Raw genomic sequence first — 21,171 nt, forward strand, 5'->3', positions numbered from 1 at the left:
AAAAAATTTCTTTAACATTCATTTTCACTTATTTATTTCTCACGTTTTGTTTTTTTAATTCTTCTAAAATATAAATTATTATACGTAATATATCATATTATGTATGATTTTTATTACTATTCTTATTGTTAAAATTACAAAATTAACCTATCCCATGTCCCACTTTTGCCACCCCCAATTTATCCCTCCCTCAATATGATTTGAAGTGGAAGTAGATGAAATGCATCTCATTGTCATTCTTATTTATAAAAACTCTAACTCTATCCTACCGTTCAAATATAAAGATTGAGTTTTTGTTAAATTTTTAATTTTCAAATTTAAGGGTTCGTTTGGAATGTGGATTAACTTTTTGATTTTTTAGCTATTTTAGTCAGGGGCTAAAAAGTCTCGTTTAGGATAGATTTTTTTTAACTTTTTTGACTTTTGTGAGAGAAAAAGTAAAATGATTATGGTTTAGATGTGATATTTTTTTTTATTGGGCTAAAAAACCTTTTTTATTATTTTTATTTTTTTTTATGACTATTTAACCAAAAAGTCTCACTTTAGCTTTTGCCAAACAAAGGCTAACTCAATTGTAGAAAATATCATTATTATAGTTAAAAAAAAATAAAAAAAAAATTATCCAAGTATAATGCCCACATTCAAGCTTCAATTTTTTTTTTTTTTTTTTTTTTTTTTTTTTTTTTGTGAATTTTGACTGAAATAAATAAATAAATCCAACTCGATCAGTAATATTATAAGCATTAATAACATTAAATTCGGCAAAACAGCAAGGAATCTAAGGGGTTGTTTGGGATGTTCTAAATAAATGTATTTTTTGATTTTTTTATAAAATATGAGTTGAGTTTGAAGTGATATATTAAAGAAGTGATGAGACATAAATAAAATGATATAAGTTAAATATGATAATAATTTTTTAAGTTTTTAATTTTTTTAAAGATGCCAAACTTAAGGTTGGTTTGGGGTGTACTAAAAAAGTGCACTTTTTGTCTTTTTACGAAAAGATGTGAAGAAAAGTAGAGAGGTGATGTGATGGAAAAAAGATAAAAAGATAAAAAGATGGATTATATAGTAGATGACAAACAAGGCCTTAATATAAATTTGTAGTGTCATTTTTAGGTCAAGTTTGGCATACACAAAATAATTCATCTTTTTATCTTTTTTCTATCACATTACCTCTCTACTTTTCTGCACATCTTTCTATAAAAAGACAAAAAATACACTTATTTAAGTCATCCCAAACAACCCCTTAATTTAATTGAAAAGACAACGAGCAAGTCAGAGGTTGGAAAATTCGAACGGCCCCAAAACGTAACCTTTAGTGCTATTAATAATAATAATAATAATAATTAAGTTGAAATTTAAAATTAAAAAGCTATTTTCCTTCCCCAAATATTCTTATATTTTATATTCAATTTTTTACTAACTTTCTAATTTTTATTATAAATTTTCAAGACGGACTTGAAAGCATTTCCTTAACCAAAATTAATCCTTTCAATTTTACAAATTAAAATATTGAATATTAATTAATTTCCTAATATTTAATTATAATTCCGTTTATTTTATTTTCCATTTTCTTCTTTATTTTCCTGCTTTGCTCCGTTTTCCTGCAAAACCCTTGTGAAGAATTTTTGAAACCAAAGAAAATTTTGATTCTTTTTTATTTTTATTTTTGGAAAATATCACCATTGAAGCTCTGTGCATACTCTGCAATGGCCGAGTTTTAGCCGTAGGGAAGTATTGCAGTGTTTATTAGTTTCAGTAATTTCAACTGTAGAAGTTGGTGTTGTTAGATTTTGATCTTTGTTCTTTTTGTTTAGTGTCTACATTTTTGGGGTTTATTAAGTTTGAGTTGGGTTTTCTATAATTTTTCTGGGTCTTGATTTTGTGTTTGTATTCTTTATTAAAAAAACAATTTTGATTTTTTTGAGAAATGTTGGATTGTTAGATGGTTGCTTTAATCATTTTGGGTTCTTGAGCTACTAATTGATCTCATTTTTTTTTTTAATAATAAATTTTATGGGTATGTTCTAAGTTTTCAATTGTTTCTAGGATTTTAGGTCATTGGAATTTTTGTTTTGGTTCTATGAATGGAGGGAAAAGAAGGGATTAATAGTTCTGGGGTTACAGTAGCTCCAGAGAGCTATGGAATGGCTGTGAGGAGTGAAAATCCCAGCCAATCAAGTGGATCAGCGGTGGTGGCGCCGGTGGCTGTAACAGCGGCAACACCAGTTAGTGTGGTGGCACCGGGGACGGCGGGGAAGAAGAAGAGGGGCAGGCCAAAGAAGTATGGACCAGATGGGTCACTGAGGGTAGCATTATCACCAATGCCGATATCGGCCTCGATTCCGCTGACCGGAGACTTCTCTGCTTGGAAACAGGGAGGAGGGAGGCCTATTGACTCATTCAAGAAGAAACATAAGTTGGAGTTTGAGACTCTGGGTAATGGATTTTTATTATTTCCTCTTTTAGTTTTTAGCTTTCTAAATTTTTGTGTATCTGTTAATGCATCTATTGATTTATTAGTGTTACATTTGATATAATGATCTGTTGCTATAATTAGAGTAGTCTCTATCATTGTTGTGTAAGATTCCATGTCAATTATTGATAGTTGAAATTTAAAAATATTGTTTTGCATGAAACTAGATCTATTGATGTGGTTTTGATGTATCCATTGGTCTTGGGGTTCAAGACAAGACTTAGGACAGATTTGAGGATATTTGATAAATTTGAGGTGGGAGTGGCGACCTTATCTTAGATACCCTCGGGATCTAGAATCTATGGCAAACATGACACTGTAGAGGAGGTGCAATTTTGTTCACTGACCCGTCAACCTGTCAGATGAGGTGGGTGAACAAAATTATTTTTGTGCTAGAGGTGTCAGTGTTGTTTTTATTGTTGATGTCGAGTGGTCTGATGTGACCAGACTCTCAACTGTCTTCACTCAATAATTGCACGAGTAGTAAGAGGCAAAACAAAAATAAACAATATAAGTAAGCTAATGATAGGGAGCAAAATAGTAGAACATCGGTTTTCATGTACAGGTCCACAGTTGGAAGAATATTCCTCCTGATGGGATTCAGTGACAGTGCTTCGCTTGTAATTTAACCCTCAGAATTTTAACATTTTACTTGAAAAGACCCCATGCTGCAGTGGAACAAATTTACCTTTTGAAACCAACTGAAAGGTCCTCTAATTTAACATCAAAACTAACATGAATTTCTGAATTCTAAAAACAGCACTAAAGAGTAGAAGATGGCCATATTGTTTCAATAACACAATATTATGTTCATTTTAACACACTCGAGCATTTTAAAATGAAGGATTGCGAATGTAAAGTACAATTTGATTAATTATGTCGTGAAGTGGTCTTGTCATTCAATATGGGATGATCATCTAAAAAGGTGTCTGAGAATCCTAATAAGATTTTGTCCTTATCTACAAAGCCTCACGGTCTAGAGCAGAAATTTTTATGATTAGTATATGACCAAATCAGTAATACTAACATAGTGCAGAGATAAACATGCTGATGCCTAAAATAAAATGAATTTTTAAGAGTGGTAGGTGTTGATTACTTGTGAACATTGTGGTCGTATATGCATATTGGCAGCTAAACCATATAAATTTTGCTGTGCATGTCCTCTTATTTGATTGACTAATGTTTTTTGGTATTGAGATCTTGTGGTTTTTGTTTTTGTTTCACAGCTTTAGGTCAAAATTGTGTATTTTTTTTTTTTGAATGTAATTTCAATTGGGCAACTTCAATGCAAACCTGACTACTTTCCTTTCAGAAACTGTTTATTTATCAATGTATTTTATTTACTTTATGTTTCTTTTGGTAGGTGAGCGGGTAGCTTACTCGGTCGGTGCAAATTTCACACCTCATGTGATCACTGTTAATGCTGGCGAGGTATTTCTATCTATCAGTAAAATCTAAATTTTGTTTATCTGTGATTGTTGTTGGAGCCTCACCTCAATTCTTCTTCTTCTTCTTCTTCTTCTTCTGAATAGTATTATATCAACTGGATCCTTCTCTAGGTGGAGAATTTGCTGGATGAATTACAATTTCAGTTATTATTTATTTATTTTTTGGAATATATATATATTTTTTATCATGGAACCTCAGCTGGATATATAAGTGTGAAAAGTGAAAATGTCTGTCTGGAGCATGTAAAACAGTCTCTCTCCAACCCCCCTCATCCTTTGAACTATTTCTTATGTATTTGGCTTCAAGTACATGAGAGTAATCTTGATGGAAAATGCATATACTTAACGAGGATAGTAACAATTGCTTATGCAACATCAGTGTGTGTGTGTGTGTGTGTTTTTTTTTTTTTTTTTTGGGACCTAAAATTTCATAAAGTCTATACGTTCTTTCTTTTACCTTGTTATTTAAAAAAAAAAAAAAAAAAAAAAAAATCTGTGCTTATGTGTTAGTTCCTTGTGTTTCTCTCATTCTTCGAAAGTAATTTTAACATTTTATAGGCAAACTGATATGTAGTTCATAAACTTGATATGTGTCTAACATGTAGACAAACCACTTTCATTTATTGTAGAGTAAATATTACAAGGCTGCAATTTTCCTTTAACAATGCCCTGTAGCTTCTGGGTTTTATTTTTATTTTTTATTTTTTTTTGTCTCTTAAGTGCTTTTAACAAATATATTGCTGTTGTAGTTTATGGGATTTTTGGAATATATATATCTATATGAGCAAGATAAAAAAACTGTATCCGTCAGATAACCAATTAGAGGTTAGGTCACTATAATTCAAGACACAGCAACCACTATTAAATAATCAATAGTCTTAGGACTCTTATCATCCATTGCATGTTATTCACATTACAGACACACCCTCCTACCCAGGGGTGGCCCAACTCTCGACGAGGCCTATAGTGAAATCTCAGTTGAGGACTTTTTATATTTAAATAATATTCTTAAAAGCTTTGGATAATAAGGGGTATTTTTTTGTGTCTAAGGAAAAGAATTTTGTTTTCACTAGGCCTGGAGGATTTTTGCAAGCCTCTGCTATTGAGGGCCTTTGAACAAGGAGAATTTTCGTCCAACTTTATATTTGGGGCCTTTGGACTAGGAATTTTTTTCTTGTTCTTTGAACAAGGAGGGATTTCTTTGGCTTTTTGACAAATAATTTTTATTTTTATTTTTATAAGCCTATGAACAAGGAGATTTCAAATTTTTTTTTTTTAATTGACTTTTAGCCAGACTTAAATCTGGAGGCCTTTTGAAAATGTGATGGGCTCAATGGCCTAGGGGTTGGGCCGGCCCTGCTTATGAGTCATACCTGTAAACCAATTTGGACATTTAAAATGGCTTCCATCTATGTTGTTCGCTTCTGAAATATGCACGACAGTATGTTGCATTTTATTATGTAACAATAATGCAGAGTTAATATTTCTTTATTGGTTGATTATCTGTGTGAAGTACATACCTTTTATTGTTGTGTTAACCTCATAATTTTTTAAGTTGCTCATCAAGGATCACCTCACTAAGACACAAGTGGCAGAGCCATTGTGTGCCCAGGACTCTTAAAACCCTACTTTTTACAGTAGCTCTATTTTGTGTATATGTGATCTGACATTTCTGTTACCTTAGCCCCAAGTGGCCTAGACAAAAAAGAAAGAGAAAGACATGTAAACTTCCCTTTTGCATCTCCCTGAATTTGCAAAAGGCCAAACTTAAATAATAATGCTATAATGACCACATTGTTTCACCACATGTTGTTTGCAACATGATATTTTATTAAACTAATACAATAAGGACATATGAAATGGTAAATAACTTCTTTTTCTTTTCCTTTTTTTTTTCATTTTTGGTGCAACGGTAGACAACTTTTGGTATACAAATGTAGTCATTGTAACATTATTAAATGATGAACCGAAGTAAACAACACCACTATCTCTTTCTCTCTTTATATATACTAGTGGTTGGATACGTGCGTTGCACGTGGCACATGATTTTTCATAAATTGTTAATACTATAATTATGCGTCTCTTAAATTAGTATGTGATATATATACAAAGTATAGAAACTTGTATGGGTAAATTGATCTGTATTTAAAATACAGCTAAGCAATAAATGAGTACATACTCGTTGAAAAATTTAAATGATAAATGATAAATTTTATAAACATAAACATTAATTTATAGTTAGATTGTTGAGATCACAATCTTATTTTAAATAATAAACAATAAGGTAGGTCCTTTAAATTTATTGTATTACACAAAATTTTTTTTCTATCAAGTTCCCACTTCAATTTTCCATAATCCGTTCTTGTAATACAATTGAAGGTATGAAATTAATTGCACAATTACACAATTTTGTTTAATAGTTCATCTCATAATATAAATTCATTAAACCCACTATTGCATATTATTGGTGTAAGAATGCATATATTGTTATGCATCAAGAGTTGTTGAGTCTTATTTTCTGTGCCACGAATATCTTGCATGATGGAAAATATAACATTAGTTATTAGTATATTTTCATTTATGTAGAAAATGTGGAATAGTTTTTTTAATAAAATGAAATGATATTGTAGCTGAGAGGGGAGTTTTGTGCCATGCAAAAGGGGTCGAGCTGTCCATGTGATGGGCCGAGCTCGGCCCACCGCTTTGTGGTTAGCTGCCGAGCTAACCGAGCTCCCTCTTACCGGTCGAGATGTTCTTTATTTGGATAAGCGAAGCCAACCGTGCTGTGTAGGATTGAGTAGAATTGGGTCCTTGCTGGAGGACAGAGGTGGGGAATTTGCATGTCTCCAACCGAGCTAGGCTGTGAGTGGCAGCACGGCGCAGGACTCATGGGTGAGGATCACGGTCCTAACTGAGCTATTGCTAGCTCGGCCAAGAGTGTCTCAGTTGGGTGCTTCTCATGCCCCAATGGTTTGTGGGGGACAAATGGTGACTTATCCAAGTTAATGTTGATTGTCAGGTTGTCTACTTCTGACAAGTACATGTGTGTAAGGGAATAAAAGAACAGAATGCCCTTGCCCCAAGACAATGGAAATAATGCGCACTGCATGGAGAAGTGAGATGAGTTGTCTATAGAAGACCTACGAGTTCATTCTGAAAGGTAAGCAATCTTGGGCCAAAGAACTCTCTCACTCTCCTATATTCTTTGAAGGTGCTGACTAGACCGTTGGAGGGGTTTACTTGCGAGACACCCGTTGGTTAGCTCACCTCTGTTGTGTTTACAGGAGAGACGTCGCCATTCGAAGTGAGATCAATACGGAGGCAAGGAGTACGAAAGTGAAGAATATTTACTCCCTGTACAATTGGCGCTGTTTGTGGGAACTTCTTGATAGACAAAATCTTGTTCTTCGGGATTCTTTGGCCGACTTAAATGGCGAACAACGATGACCTTCCAATGTCAGTTGACGGTTTAACACCAAAATACATTAGGAGGCGAGATGACTGGCCCTTCGTCCTGATGATGGCGAATCTGGGCACCCCCGCAGGCGGATTGACTAGTGAAGCGTGAGATAAACGTGCAAGGTGCCTAGAATGCTCAAGGGGTCCTGAAGTGCGACAACGCAAAGAGTCGCACACTTAACACTTGGAGAAAAAACTAAGGAGCCAAGACGCCATTATCTAAAAAATGGCAGCATAAATGGAGATCAATATAGAGGCAAGGAGTACGGAAGTGAAGAATATTTACTCCCCGTACAGTAGCTTAGTATTTCAATTGATATTGGAATTTCGTAATTACTTTCACGATATTTAGAGATCCATGCTTAGAAGTGTTTGTAGGGTCACTTTCATGAAACCGTCAAGTTATATAATTTATTTTGACATTTATAAGTAATCAGAATATAACAAAAATTGATCGAAACTTTTTATTTGATATAATTACTTTCTATATCATTGAGTTGCTGTGATAATGTTTGGGCATCATTTGATTTTTTTTTCTTATAATTTGACTAAAATGTGTACATGAGGTACACTATTTTTTTTGATCTTCAGATAGGACAATTTATGCTTTAACTTGTCTAACTTTGCTTGGAGAGTATGTTGCAATATATCTTCTGTAATTTTTATTTCACAATCTTCTTATTTTTCTTCTTGCTCACAATTACAACTCATTGTAATAAAAATATTTTGATGAGTAAGAGTTTGAGGCGATATTATATTGTTCTAGATTTCAAAATCCATTTTCCCTCAATAATGTGATTTTATTTTCATTTTCATTTTTATTTTTTTGTGAGGAGAAAAAAAGTATAATTATTGTCGTGATGGAAGTGTTTTGCAAAGTCTTTGTTTGTTGTGGACACTTGTTTGTATGACATGTATATATATATGTATTGAACATAAGTTAATAGGAGAACAATACACAATTCCATAATTTTTTTCCTAACAAATATAACTATATTATTAAAGCGATACATGTTGGAAAATTAAAGTATCCAATGGTAATATAGTATTACAGATTGACAATGTATGAATACAGTAACATATATAAATTTACATTTATATATATATTTTTATATTTATATACGTAGACATTGATATATATAAAATATGATAAGTAATATGTGAAATCCTTTGTAGCAATATAATACAGGTAATAATGAGAAGTTAATTATTCATAATTAAATAGTTGGTCATAATGTAGATGCTTATTGTCACATAACAATTGAAGGGAATTTGTGAATCATTTGTGTAAAATTAGAGATTAGTGAAGAGAGATTTAAAAAAATAGAATTTTATAGTGTTTGGTTTGATTTGTTTTTTCAAACTTTTGTTTTGAATACTTTGGTTTTCATTTTTTTGTCTTTGATACTGTTTTTTATTTTATTTTTAATAACCATTTTATTTCCTTTTTATATTCACTTAATTTAATACTTTTTCTATTTTTTAATTTTACTTTTGGATTTAGATTTACTTAATCTAAATACACTTAGAAAATAATTTGTTGTGTATTCTTTTTAGAAAAAAAAAATATTAATATTAAATAATAATAATAACAAAAAAATATATATATAATAATAAAATATCACTACCTGCTTGAATTTATAAATTTTTTTACTAATATTTTACTTTTAATTCTATTTAGATTATTAGATATTAGATTTTCATGTGAAAGTATAATTTAAATATAAAACATGAAGAAATTTCAGTATCTTTATTCACCAAAACTGAGAAAATATGAAAATAAAAAATTGAAAAACAAATTTAAAAAATAAACCAACAAAAGTGATTCTGGTTTAAAATTTTGACATCATACCTTGGTTATTAAAGTACCATGTAAAATATTACAGTTCATAAAATATAATTTAAAGAAAAAGAAAGCGTATGAAGATACCTTGCGAAATTTTGAGATTCTTCACAAATCTCTGTTTTAAAAAGGATGCGCTTTCCCCTGTCTAGATTCAAACGGATACATACAACTTTAAGATTCAACCAAAATTATTCACAGTGATTTGATCCATGATGGACAATTGTAAATATTATCTATGCCAGTATAGAAGCAGACATAGGAAATAAGAAAAAATAATTATTTTTTGTTCTTCAATTATCATCAATGTAAAAAATAGGGAGAGGGTTTGTATTTTTTTTTTTTTTTTTTGATAAGAAGGGAGACGGTTTGTTTATATTTATATAGGACTCTTGAAAGTAGATATATTGTTTTTCAGTATTCAACTCCAAAAATGAAGAGATAGTTGGTTTGTATATGATTCTTCATGACTTTTAGAAAATATAGTAGATTTGAGAGGGTAAAATTGAGATTGGCAGGCTCTTCACACTTTTATAATAGTAGTAGATATAGTAGATTTGAGAGGGTAAAATTGGGATTTTAAAAAAATAGAAAACATGATAGGTTCTTCACACTTTTATAATAGTAGTAGATGTATGTAGGTACGTATATAGATTTGATAAAATAACATTAAAATAATAAAGGTAACTTGACCTAATTTATTGATTTTTTATTTGCTCATTTCTAATACTGTACTGCATAGTTTGATTGATGAATTTAATTAAAAATATTTTATTTGTTAAATTTGCAATTTAGGTATATATTATATGATATACACGACACCTATAAATATTGTATTTCAAGAGTGTACGTGTAGTTATTTTTGTAGAAAAGATTATAAGATTCCATCACTGCCGGGATATTTGTACCCTCAAAAACAACCACCTACATGCATATGTAGTTGTGCCCCTAGAAGTAAGCATTGGTGAGTTGCCATGTCCTACACTACATCTAGCATTGGTGAGTTGCAGTACAGGTTTTAGCTTGCTGAAAGTCAGTTTACATTTTTTCTGTTTATAACCTTGAGGTTATGGGTTCAAGTCTCGGGGCAATCACTTTGTGCACTATGTTAAAGGTTAGGTGTGCACCCAATCTTTCTCCTCCCATACATATTAATTGGGCGTTATTTTTTTTTATATTCATTTTCCCATGCGGGGGGGGGGGGGGGGGGGGGGGGGGGGGGGGAAGAACTTGCATATATGAAAAGTGCCATCTTGCAGTGGGGAAAGAAGAATGACAACTAGAAGGATGATTGTGTACTCATTTTTTTAGGGTGATCTAATACACATCATTCCAGACCAGAATATGGTCTTTTGGGCTATGTGCATTACAACATTCTTGGTTTTTGTTTTGGTTGTATCAGGATGTTTCAATGAAGGTCATATCATTTTCTCAACAAGGATCTAGAGCTATATGCATTCTTTCGGCCAATGGAGCAATATCAAATGTCACCCTTTGCCAAGCTAATTCTTCTGGTGGTACTTTGACATATGAGGTGTGGACCTTTTCTCTTCCTTTTTCCTGATTTTTAAGGCTTGTATACAATTTTTTAAAGGGGTGACAGATGTGCAATAGACTCAAGCTGTTACATGCATTTTTAAGCTTCTTGCTGCAATTCTGGTCAGTGTAATGTATTCTTAGATTTTCATGTCCTTTCATATTTATGAGTGAGGCACAATCACTTAAAATGTTCTTTCTCGTTCTTTTCACAAATTTTTTAATAGCATTTTCTTCCTTCCAATCTTTATTTATTTATTTTTTAAATTTATTGGGTAAATTACAAATACACCCCCTGAGGTTGCTTAACATAGAAATTGCCTCATGTGGTTCTGAAAATTACAAATTCCCCCTTTTAGAATTTTTATTTAACAAAATTAACAGAAAAATAAAATTTCTAAGTACTATCCTATACAACAAGAAAATTACCTAAATTGTTAATTGAAATATATTTATGATATCATTAAAAACTGTTAATTGACTTGGTAATTTTTTAATAAAGGGGGTAATTTGTTATGCGATTAGAAACTTGAAGGGGTGGGATGTAATTTCTAGAACTACCGGGGCAATTTGTATTTTAGACAGACCTCAAGGATCATATTTGTAATTTACGCAATTTTATATTTGACTTCTTTTGGAAATTGGAACTAAAAGCACCAGCAGACAGGCAGTCATGCTTTTAAGCTGTGATGGAATTGAAGTAAGTGTCCAAGAAGTTTTTTCTTTTCTTTTCCTTTTATATTTTCATGTCTCTCAGAAATAATTTTTCCTGAAAAATCAAGTACTGAGTGATATATTTATACATAAATATGTGCATACATCTTGAGTCCTATGTTTGATTTGTGCCTCACACTACGGGTTTTCCCTTGATAACCAAACTATTTGCCACCTTTGGTGTCAAATTGTGATTTGGGCCTTAAATAATATGATCATTGTGAAAATTGCAAGTATGATTGACTTCAACTATTTACCTTTAGATCAGAAAGGGAGAGAGCGGAAGGTGGGTACAATAACTGTGAGTTTTAGTTCAGTGTATTTTCTGAGAACCAATTCTCAAATTTGAAACTTTTGTACGCTAATCCAACCATTTTTGATATACCAAGCCCAGCAATTTTGCTTAACATCTTAACAATTGTTTGGTGCATTTTGTTTATTTAGCATCTCTCTTCTTTTCGGAGGGAGGAAAAAAAAAAGTTTGTACCCAGTGCAAACACATGTAATTAAGTGGCATGTCCTTCATTTATATCCTTTTTTTCTTCATAAAAGCAAAATTATTAACACCTTCAGTGACAAGACCTTTACTTGTGTAGGCATTGATCTTCTAAGGTAGGTGATCAGTGTGAACCTCATGTCAAATTCAACCTGAAAATCAAGTACAAATGGTGCAGATAACACTTGATAATAATAGTCATTGTGCTGAGTTATATTTATCAAAAAAAATAAAATAATAGTCATTGTGCTGAGTTTGGTTATTGCACCTGCACAAGTGTGTGGTCATGTACTTCTGACTTACTCTTTGTTTGTTTTGGCAAAAAAAAACATTTTTTGCTTTTTCTGAGGTTTGGTATGACAGAAAATGAAAGTTAACGCAAAATGTTTTCTGTGGTCAACATAAAACAAGCTTATCTGTGCATTCACTTATAAAAGGTTTAACATTTTCTGGATTAAAATTTGGGTAAAATTCATTTTACCCTTTTGTGGCTTGAGGCCAAAACACTTTACTCTCTTATGGTTCAAATATAAGCAAAAGGCCCATATGTGATTTTGGACCAAAATGCAACCGTTAACATTGTCTATAGATGTTAAATGGTTGTATTACCCTCAAATCCTATATATTTTTTGTTATTTTCTTTCTCTCTCCTCTCTCCTCTCTCATACACATAATTTATAATGTATTACATTAATTCAATTAAATCACAATTAATTATAAATTCTTTATTATTTATTGTAATTCTTAACTTTTTATTCTAATTCTAATTTAATTATATTTTAGATCAATTCTTAATTATTTTATATTTTAAATAAATTCTAAATTATATTTTATATTTTAGATCAATCTTTAATTATAGGGTTAAACACACTTTACCCCCTTCTAGTTTAACTCAAAAACATATTACCTCCCTATGTTTTAAAAATATGCATATAACACCCTTGTAGTATGGAGTAAAATACAAAAGTAACAGATAGTGTCTAAATTAACGGAGCGCAGGTAACACAAGCCCAATTATGCGTGTGGCAGGCAGCAAATGTTTTGGGAGCATGACGCTTTTTTCCTTATTTTATTTTTCTTTCCTTTTCTTCTTCATTCCCTCATCTTCATTGCACAGAAGCAGCAGCAGACTCAGCCTGCAACACCACCATGGTTCACCCTCGATCGCCTTCCTATCATTTCGCTTTCCTTATCACTCACTTCATCCAACAACCCAATGCCACACTGACCCACTGCCACCATTCCCAATCACACCATCCAACACCACTATCTACGTTACATGAACTCGCTAGATTTGGCGAAGTACCCGTGTCGACACAATACAACAAGGGTACGGGTGCAGAATCCGGTCGGGATATGGCATGGAGAAAGTGATATGGTGGCATACCTGCGAGGCTGCGATTAGGGCTGAGATTAGGGCTTCAATCGTCTTCGTCAATCTCTTCTCTCACTGTTGATCTCGATCTTCTTCGTCTCTCAGGGCTTCAATCACTGTCATCACTCTCTTCTCTCACTGTCAATCTCAATCGTCTTTGTCTCTCTCTTCTCTCACTCTCGATCTCCTCTTCGTCTCTGTTCTTCTCGCTCTCTTCGTCTATCTCTGTTCTCTCTCTCTCTCTCTCTGTATATAATTTGTTTTATATAATATAATTTATCATATATAATATATAATACAATTCATCATAAATAATATATATAATACAATTTATCATTATGCCTAAAACAAAAAGTATTTATTTTATATATAATATAATTTATTTTATGGATAATATAATTTTTATTTGTTATTTCTTTTTTATTTTTAACAGAATTTATTATTTCTTAACTTTTTAACGTGTAATAAATAGAATAAAATAAATAATCTAATTGTTTAAAAAAAATCTAAAAAAATTTATAAAATAAAATATATAGTTTTTATTTATTATTTATTTTAACATAATTTATTATTCCTTATTTATTATAATTTTTTATTCATAATATATATATATGTCAATTAAAAATAAAAAAATAAATTAAATAGATAAATTATTAAAAATATTACCAATAAAAATAATACGTAAGATGAAAAATAATATAAAAAATAACTATTTAACTCATCTTTACATAATAAATATATTTTAAAAATAACTATTTAACATATCCTCGTATTCATATCCACATTTGGATCTATATCCACGTATCTTCAATTTTTAGTTTTAAAATGTCTGACCCCCAATACACACCCGCACCCGATACCCACACCAGAGTCTGTGTAACGTAGACCACTATAGCTAATATATATATATATATATATGTACCTAGCTTCAAAAGCAAATCTCCAAACAAATTTTCCAAATGGATCAGACCCCATTGGAATTAAAGGAAACATAGTTTTAGTTTCATACTTTTGGTCACACCAAATTGACTGTTCATATTATGTAGATAGTATATAGTGCATATATATGTATGTATGTATCCAAAAAATTATCTAGAGAGAGCCCAAGACAAACAAAAAAATTTCAACTACAAAATCCTACCCAACGTTAAGTGGTTTTCTTAAGACTGCAATGAAAGAGGGAACTGGGTTTTGGTTTGAGGTGTTGCAGGTGACTGCTTCAGCTAGGATAGCCATGGCTTCTTCCATGAAAAAAGGGAAGGGGGAAAAAAAAATGTGGAAGAAAAAAAAATAGTGGTGGAGGAAAAGGGAGGAAAAGAAAAAGAAAAGGTGAAAAAAAATAGAGAGATGGTGGCTATTGGACATGGAAGCAGGGTGAGGGGAAGGATTGGTTAGGATGAGAAAGACTGTAGAGAAAAAAATAAGGGTAATTCAGACATCTTACAAAAATTATTAACAGAGTTAGAATTTGCACTCTACTCCATACCGGGGGGTGGGGGGGGGGTATGTGTATATTTTTAAACTACAGGGAGGTAATGTGTCTTTGAGCCAAACTATAGGGAGGTAAAGTGTAATTAACCCTTAATTGTATTTTAATTAACATATTAATCTAATTTTAGATTTGGAGAAAATTAGGGTAAAATTATCTTTTTGTTGTATTAATTTCATTTTATTTGTTTAGAAAACCAAACCTACTCTAAAAAATAGTATGTGTCATACACCTTCTGTTAGTTTGGATAATGGTGGCACTTTAGTCCAACCACAAGGGAATAAAATGAATTTAACCCTTAAAATTTTACCAATATTACCACACTACCACCTCGTTACCCCCACCCCACCAATCCCATCTCCACCTTCACCACCACCACCACCACTAATATAACCATTAGCACATTAATTTCAAGGTTGCAACCAAACATAGGATAACGTTTTCTCCGGAAAATATTTTAGAAAACATTTTTTGCCAAAACAAATGGAGCGTTAGAAGAAGCTTGTTAGTTAGACTCACGATTATTTTGTTATTATATTTCTCTTCTGTACACCTTACCCTATTATACTCCAAGCTGGACAATTATCTGAACTAGTGATATCAGTTAATTGAGCAGCCTGTATCTATATATATAACATGGATAGTCGAGGCAGAAACCAATTATGGTTCTCATACCATCACCACAATCCTACTCCAGCATCCATATATCTATAGTATATCCTTCTTGTTGCGAGTTGGTTGTCAAGAATTAAAATAATGCAGTGATGATCATTTCTTATGTACAAAGACATTTTCTTCAGCCTTGAGTTTCCGAACTAATTATGAAATAATTATGTTGATAACTCATTTTGTCTCATTTTGTGGTTTGCAGGGTCGTTTTGAGATACTTTCCTTGACTGGAACATTTGTGATTACTGATAGTGGAGGAACAAAAAGCAGATCTGGTGGGATGAGTGTTTCTTTGGCAGGCCCAGATGGTCGTGTTTTTGGGGGAGCACTTGCTGGTCTATTAGTTGCTGCTGGCCCAGTTCAGGTTAGATTATATTACAAACACGAAAAGAAACTAAAATAAAAGTAGCCCTGCTTTCCAATATTAGATACTAATTGGCCATTAATTTTTTATTCTTTAATTTTTACTGTTGGTAATATCTCTACAAACTTACATTTTAACACTTTATTTATTTATTTTTTTGGTATATCTCAAAATAATGAAATGTTATATGATGGTTTAACCCCTGCGAGGAAAAGTGGCCCCCTTTGTCATTCCTGAAAGAATCACAATAAAACTTCCCTGTTTGGGATCTCAGCTAAAAATGCCTTTTTATTTTTTGGCTAATAAGCCAAAAAGCATAAGCTTGTTTTGGAAGAGCTAAAAAAAACAAAACTAACGCTCCGTTTGTTTCGTTAGAAAATGTTTTTCGCATTTTCTAGTGTTTGGTACGACGGAAAACAAAAGTCAACGGAAAACATTTTCCATAGTTAACGGAAAACAAGCATATTTAGACAGAAAATGTTTTCCATTTTTGAAAGGTGAAAAACATTTTCCGAACTAAACTTTTACCAATGCCACTACATTGCTACCACCACCATCACCTCCACCACCACACAATCACCACTACCATCACCGTTGTTGCCACCACCACCTCTTCCTCCACCCGCCGCCGCCACTACTACCACCACTAATGCAACTATTAGTGCATTAGTTTCAAGAATGCAACCAAGCATCTGGAAAAAAAAAAGTAGTGTAGAAAGTGTTTTTCATTGGAAAATGTTTTCCGCTGAAACGTAAAAAAAGCTAAAAAGTTAATTTTCTCAATAACCAAAAAAAAAAAAAAACACAAAACACAAAACAAAGAGGCAATTTTTGTAGTAATTCCCAAAACATTGGCTTTTGAAGATTTTGTATTGGGAAGTTCTAAAAAATCATTTTTTTGGCTAAACAAGTCAAAAAGCCAAAAACTCAAAAAACTTGTTTGTCAAGAAGCCAGCAAAATTGACTGTTTTATGCATTTTCTATCCATGTTGAGAGAGCCGTGACTTGCATTACTTCTCTGACATTTACAAGTAAATCAGGTTGTGGTTGGTAGTTTTTTACCTGGCCATCATCAGGAGGAGCGGAAGCCCAAAAAGCAGAGGCTTGAGCATGCACCAAAATTTACTCTTACGTCTGGAGAAGGAACAGGGTTAGCCTATGGTGGACTACCAAAGCCAAACCTCACACCTCCCTCTTCTTTCCATGGAGACAATGTGGCCTCTCCAAACTCCATCCATATTTTGAAAAATTTAGCCACTGAAAATGAAAGAACCTTACTTCGAGCTGAATCTAAAGACCCCAGCCCACGAAATTGTGAGTTTTCTTGGTGATCATGTATGCGCGGTGTACCTTTGTTGTAACTTGTATCTCAGCTTCCGTTTTTTGTGAACTTAAAGCGTTAAGCTGAATGTTCCCTCATCTGACCCCTTGATAAATTCATTGACAAAGTAGGGTTTAACATGAGGCCAGTTTTAAACTGAGAGTTGTATTTGTAGGAATTAGGTTATTCTGCATTTGTTGTCATTGTATGTGAATCTAGTGTAGTGTCTTTTGTTGACAGAGAATTTTTTTTATATGTATGACACCTTGTTTGTCATTCTTCTCACATCTCGGTATGAAGAATTGGCTTTTAATAGGATTTTGTTTTTTGTTTTTGTTTTGTTTTTTTAAATCAAGAATGACTTGTGTATTGAATCAAAGAATGTTACATATGTTATTTTGTAAAGCTTGTTAGTGTTCTTCCCCTTCTGGTTCGGTCACAAAATTATTATTATTATTATTATTTTTTTTTTTGGGGAAAGTTTTTAAAGGGTTATGAAGTTTGGGCTCTTCTGGTTAATGTTTCTTGAATCAATTGCAGTTTAACTTCCCAAGCACACGGTTACAAATTACAATCACACATCACTTAACAATAAACATGGCCATTGATATTCATGTCAATTTCCAAGAATTATTTGGTATCAGAATCAATCATGATTTTCAGGTGTGAATTGTACTCCAAATTTTTTATTATTTGGCATCAAAGTCTTCAACTTCACGATTTGAGCCTAGTTTTGATAGCACTAATTTTGTCTTTTAATTATTAATATTGTATTAATTTATTATAATTTATCACGTCACGTAAAAAATTGAATGGAAATTGAGGGCAAACAAACGAGATACAAGTAGTTTTAGGGCTACATGAGCAGTTCTACACACACAGAAAGAGGAACGTAGATCTGTTTACAAAAGTTGTGCCTTCTATGTAAAGAAAAATGAAAATTAAGCCAAGGAGTTGTAGCATTGTGGTAAGGTCTTGGAGTTTAAACTTCAAGGTCACAAGTTCAATTCTCTCCTTGGGCCAATCTCCTGGGCGAAGTACTGTTGGTTAGGAGGTTGGACCTCAAGTTGTCTAGTTAGCACTTGGTGTGAGTTTAATGTTCTTCCGCTGTGCGAGTCCTGACTTAAGCGGAGCTTGTCTTGGGAGGTGGCCAATCTCTTGGGCGAAGCACTGTTGGTTAGGAGGTTGGACCTCAAGTTGTTTAGCCAGCACTTGGTGTGGATTCAATGTTCTCCCGCTGTGCGAGTCTTGACTTAAGCGGAGCTTGTCTTGGGAGGTCGGGGCAAGTTCTCAGGTTATGGGTTCAATGTTCTCCCGCTGTGCGAGTCTTGACTTAAGCGGAGCTTGTCTTGGGAGGTCGGGGCAAGTTCTCAGGTTATGGGTTCAATGTTCTCCCGTTGTGCGAGTCTTGACTTAAGCGGAGCTTGTCTTGGGAGGTCGGGGCAAGTTCTCAGGTTATGGTGATCTCTGTAAGGGGCGCTGCCTTGGACCTGTGGGAGGGTAGGAAGGATTTTCCTGTAACAAAAAAAAAAAATTAAAAAAAAAATAAATAAATAAATAAAATATTGAAATATTAATACAGCAATATGTTTTCTGTGAATAATTCTGTGTTCCATATTATGTGTAAGTAGAATTATTGGAGTTACATGAATCAATATTTTTGGTCTATTTAATAAATGGATTGGACTTGGGATTGAGGTTTGTAGGCCAGTCTAAACTGGCTAGTAACTAATATATTAAATATTTAATTTGTTTTATAATTTTATGAAATATATATAAATGCTTCTAGGTTAGCGTTCATCTCTTCTGGGTGGAGATTCGTGGGGATTCGACTGATGGCTCCTTTTCATCATGCATAAACTGAACCGGATAAGCCAGCATTCACTGCCCTAATTTGTTCTGAGGAGAGTATACTCCTCTTTGGTAGAGCTGTGAGAAAGTGATTATAACTTATAACTTAACAGTTTATAATTTATAACTGTGAACATAAGTTAATTTTTGACTTATAAATTAACCTTCTCCTCTCCCACTCAAAGAATAAGTTGATTTTTGATTTATAAAAAACTATAAGCTGTATTGTTGAACTGTACCAAACACATCAAAATAGCTTAAATTAAGTTAAAAACTGAAATAAATTGGAAATAAGCCCTACCAAACAGGGCCTATGTTTGATTTGATTTTCAGAAATTTTATTTTAAAATTTAATTTTTTTAAAAAAAAATAATAATAATAATTTGGTAAAACAAATAAAAAAATACTTATCATTTTTACATAATTTTGTCTATTGAGAGCCAGAAATAAATTTTAAAAATTAAAAAATATTTTTTTGATATTTATTTTTATCAATTACAAACCAAACAATGACGGAAGCATCATCTCCCACCTTTTTACCTAAACTTATGTCTCAAAATAATATGACTTGCAAAAAAAAACCTACAGTTGCTCCCACCTTTTTACCTAAACTTATGTCTCAAAATAATATGACTTGCAAAAAAAAACCTACAGTTGCTTACAATTTTTTGGGGGGGGGGGGGGGGCCGAATTAAAAAATATATATATATATATATATATTTTTGACCTTTATAATAAAATAAATTTTAAAATTTTAATTTTATTAATTTAAATCTTTTTTTAATTTATTTTCAATCTAAATTATTTGTCTACTTCCATTAAGTAAAACAAACAAAAAACAATTTAGTCATTAAACTCAATAGAAAAATGATATTTTAGAAATTTTATGTACACTTAGGCCAAGTTTGGGAAGATTCAAAAAAGTCAAAAAGCCAAAAAGTTACTCAAAAAGTTAAAAAGTTAACACTATTCACCAAAAGTCAACAATTACGGCTGCACAACTCCCAATTCAAATTTTTTCCTATAAATCAATTTTTACAATTTTTTATTACACATTTTTCAATAAAAAGTCAAAAAGTTAACCCCAACATCCATATTTTCAACCTCAATTTTTTAGTCCAAAAAGACAAAAAGTACACTTTTTTAGTCTTCCCAAACTTGGCCTTACATTGGGTTTAATAACAAAAATGCTTTATTTTTGCTAATTTTACTTAACAAAATTAAACGAATGATTTAGATTGAAAACTAATTAAAAAATTAGAGGTTTAAATTGACAAAATTAAAAGCTCAATTTATTTTGTTACAAATGAAAAAAAATGGTAATTCCCCCCCTCCTTTTTCATAACCAGCAATTATAATTATCTATTTCCCATGAAAAATACTAGTGTGAAAAATGATTGAGAGCACTAAAAGTGGTGCTCTAATAGTATCATTAATGAAGTGACAGTGGGCTATGCCTTTTTTTTTTTGTCATTCTCAATGCATTAGTGCTATTAGTGGTCTTTTTTTTTTAGTGATATGAATCATTGTTGAAATACTATAGACTCAGGCAGAATATTTAGAAATTATCTTGAAAAGTGTGTCACACCCTAAATGAATTTATTCCGTATTTTTTATTTTCAAAATATTTTTTTATTAATACATGGCATTGCTTATTTGTCACCTTTTTTTTTTGTTTTTTTTAAGTCTTGCAGGAGTACCCTTTCACGTCAACGTCTAAGGTATAGGACTAAAAATTCAAATTCACCATCACACCATTCTCCTCTATAGTTGTTAATTACAGGGACTAGAGCTCTCCATCAGCTCCAAAGTTTCAAAACCCTTTTGATTTGTTCTATGAACAACCAACCAGAAAACAAACTTGTCATCACAGAATGAAAAAAAATTCTAAAAAATGTAAAGATAATTTCTTCTAGTTAAAGCAGTCATTAACACAATCAATGATATCATCTATCTTCCCACAACAAGTAATAACAAAAGTTGTGAATGTAGTGAAGACTTCAACTTTTCTCTCCCAATGGACCTTCTGAATTGATTTCTCACCAACCAACCCATAATTTCTGATTCTTACCAAACAAACACCAGCTGGGCAATTTCGCTGTTCAAATAATTGCCCTGATTTTCTGG

General features: G+C 32.1%; 1 protein-coding gene and 1 long non-coding RNA gene across 2 annotated transcripts; both read left to right on the plus strand.

Annotated features, from left to right (window-relative positions):
- The first annotated feature begins 1,357 nt into the window (after positions 1–1,357).
- On the plus strand, positions 1,358–17,598 carry LOC114304011 (AT-hook motif nuclear-localized protein 3). Its single transcript, XM_028249192.2, has 5 exons — positions 1,358–2,442; positions 3,843–3,910; positions 10,632–10,763; positions 15,711–15,872; positions 16,913–17,598. The coding sequence occupies exons 1-5, from the start codon at positions 2,091–2,093 to the stop codon at positions 17,201–17,203; spliced, it is 1,005 nt and encodes a 334-aa protein (XP_028104993.2). The 5' UTR covers positions 1,358–2,090; the 3' UTR covers positions 17,204–17,598.
- On the plus strand, positions 6,547–7,846 carry LOC145795611 (uncharacterized). Its single transcript, XR_014336693.1, has 3 exons — positions 6,547–6,819; positions 6,947–7,087; positions 7,212–7,846. It is a non-coding gene; the product is annotated as an uncharacterized LOC145795611 (long non-coding RNA).
- Positions 17,599–21,171: the final 3,573 nt, after the last annotated feature.

Source organism: Camellia sinensis, chromosome 1, assembly GCF_055761805.1.
Source record: "Camellia sinensis isolate YWXY chromosome 1, ASM5576180v1, whole genome shotgun sequence".
In the NCBI taxonomy this organism is placed as follows: Eukaryota; Viridiplantae; Streptophyta; class Magnoliopsida; order Ericales; family Theaceae; genus Camellia; species Camellia sinensis.

Bases quoted from the DNA above. Each gene is read 5' to 3' on its own strand.
- LOC114304011 (XM_028249192.2), top strand. From the start codon at position 2,091: ATGGAGGGAAAAGAAGGGATTAATAGTTCTGGGGTTACAGTAGCTCCA. The intron at 2,443-3,842 runs GTAATGGATTTT...TTCTTTTGGTAG, and splicing joins GTTGGAGTTTGAGACTCTGG to GTGAGCGGGTAGCTTACTCG. The intron at 10,764-15,710 runs GTGTGGACCTTT...TGTGGTTTGCAG, and splicing joins GTGGTACTTTGACATATGAG to GGTCGTTTTGAGATACTTTC.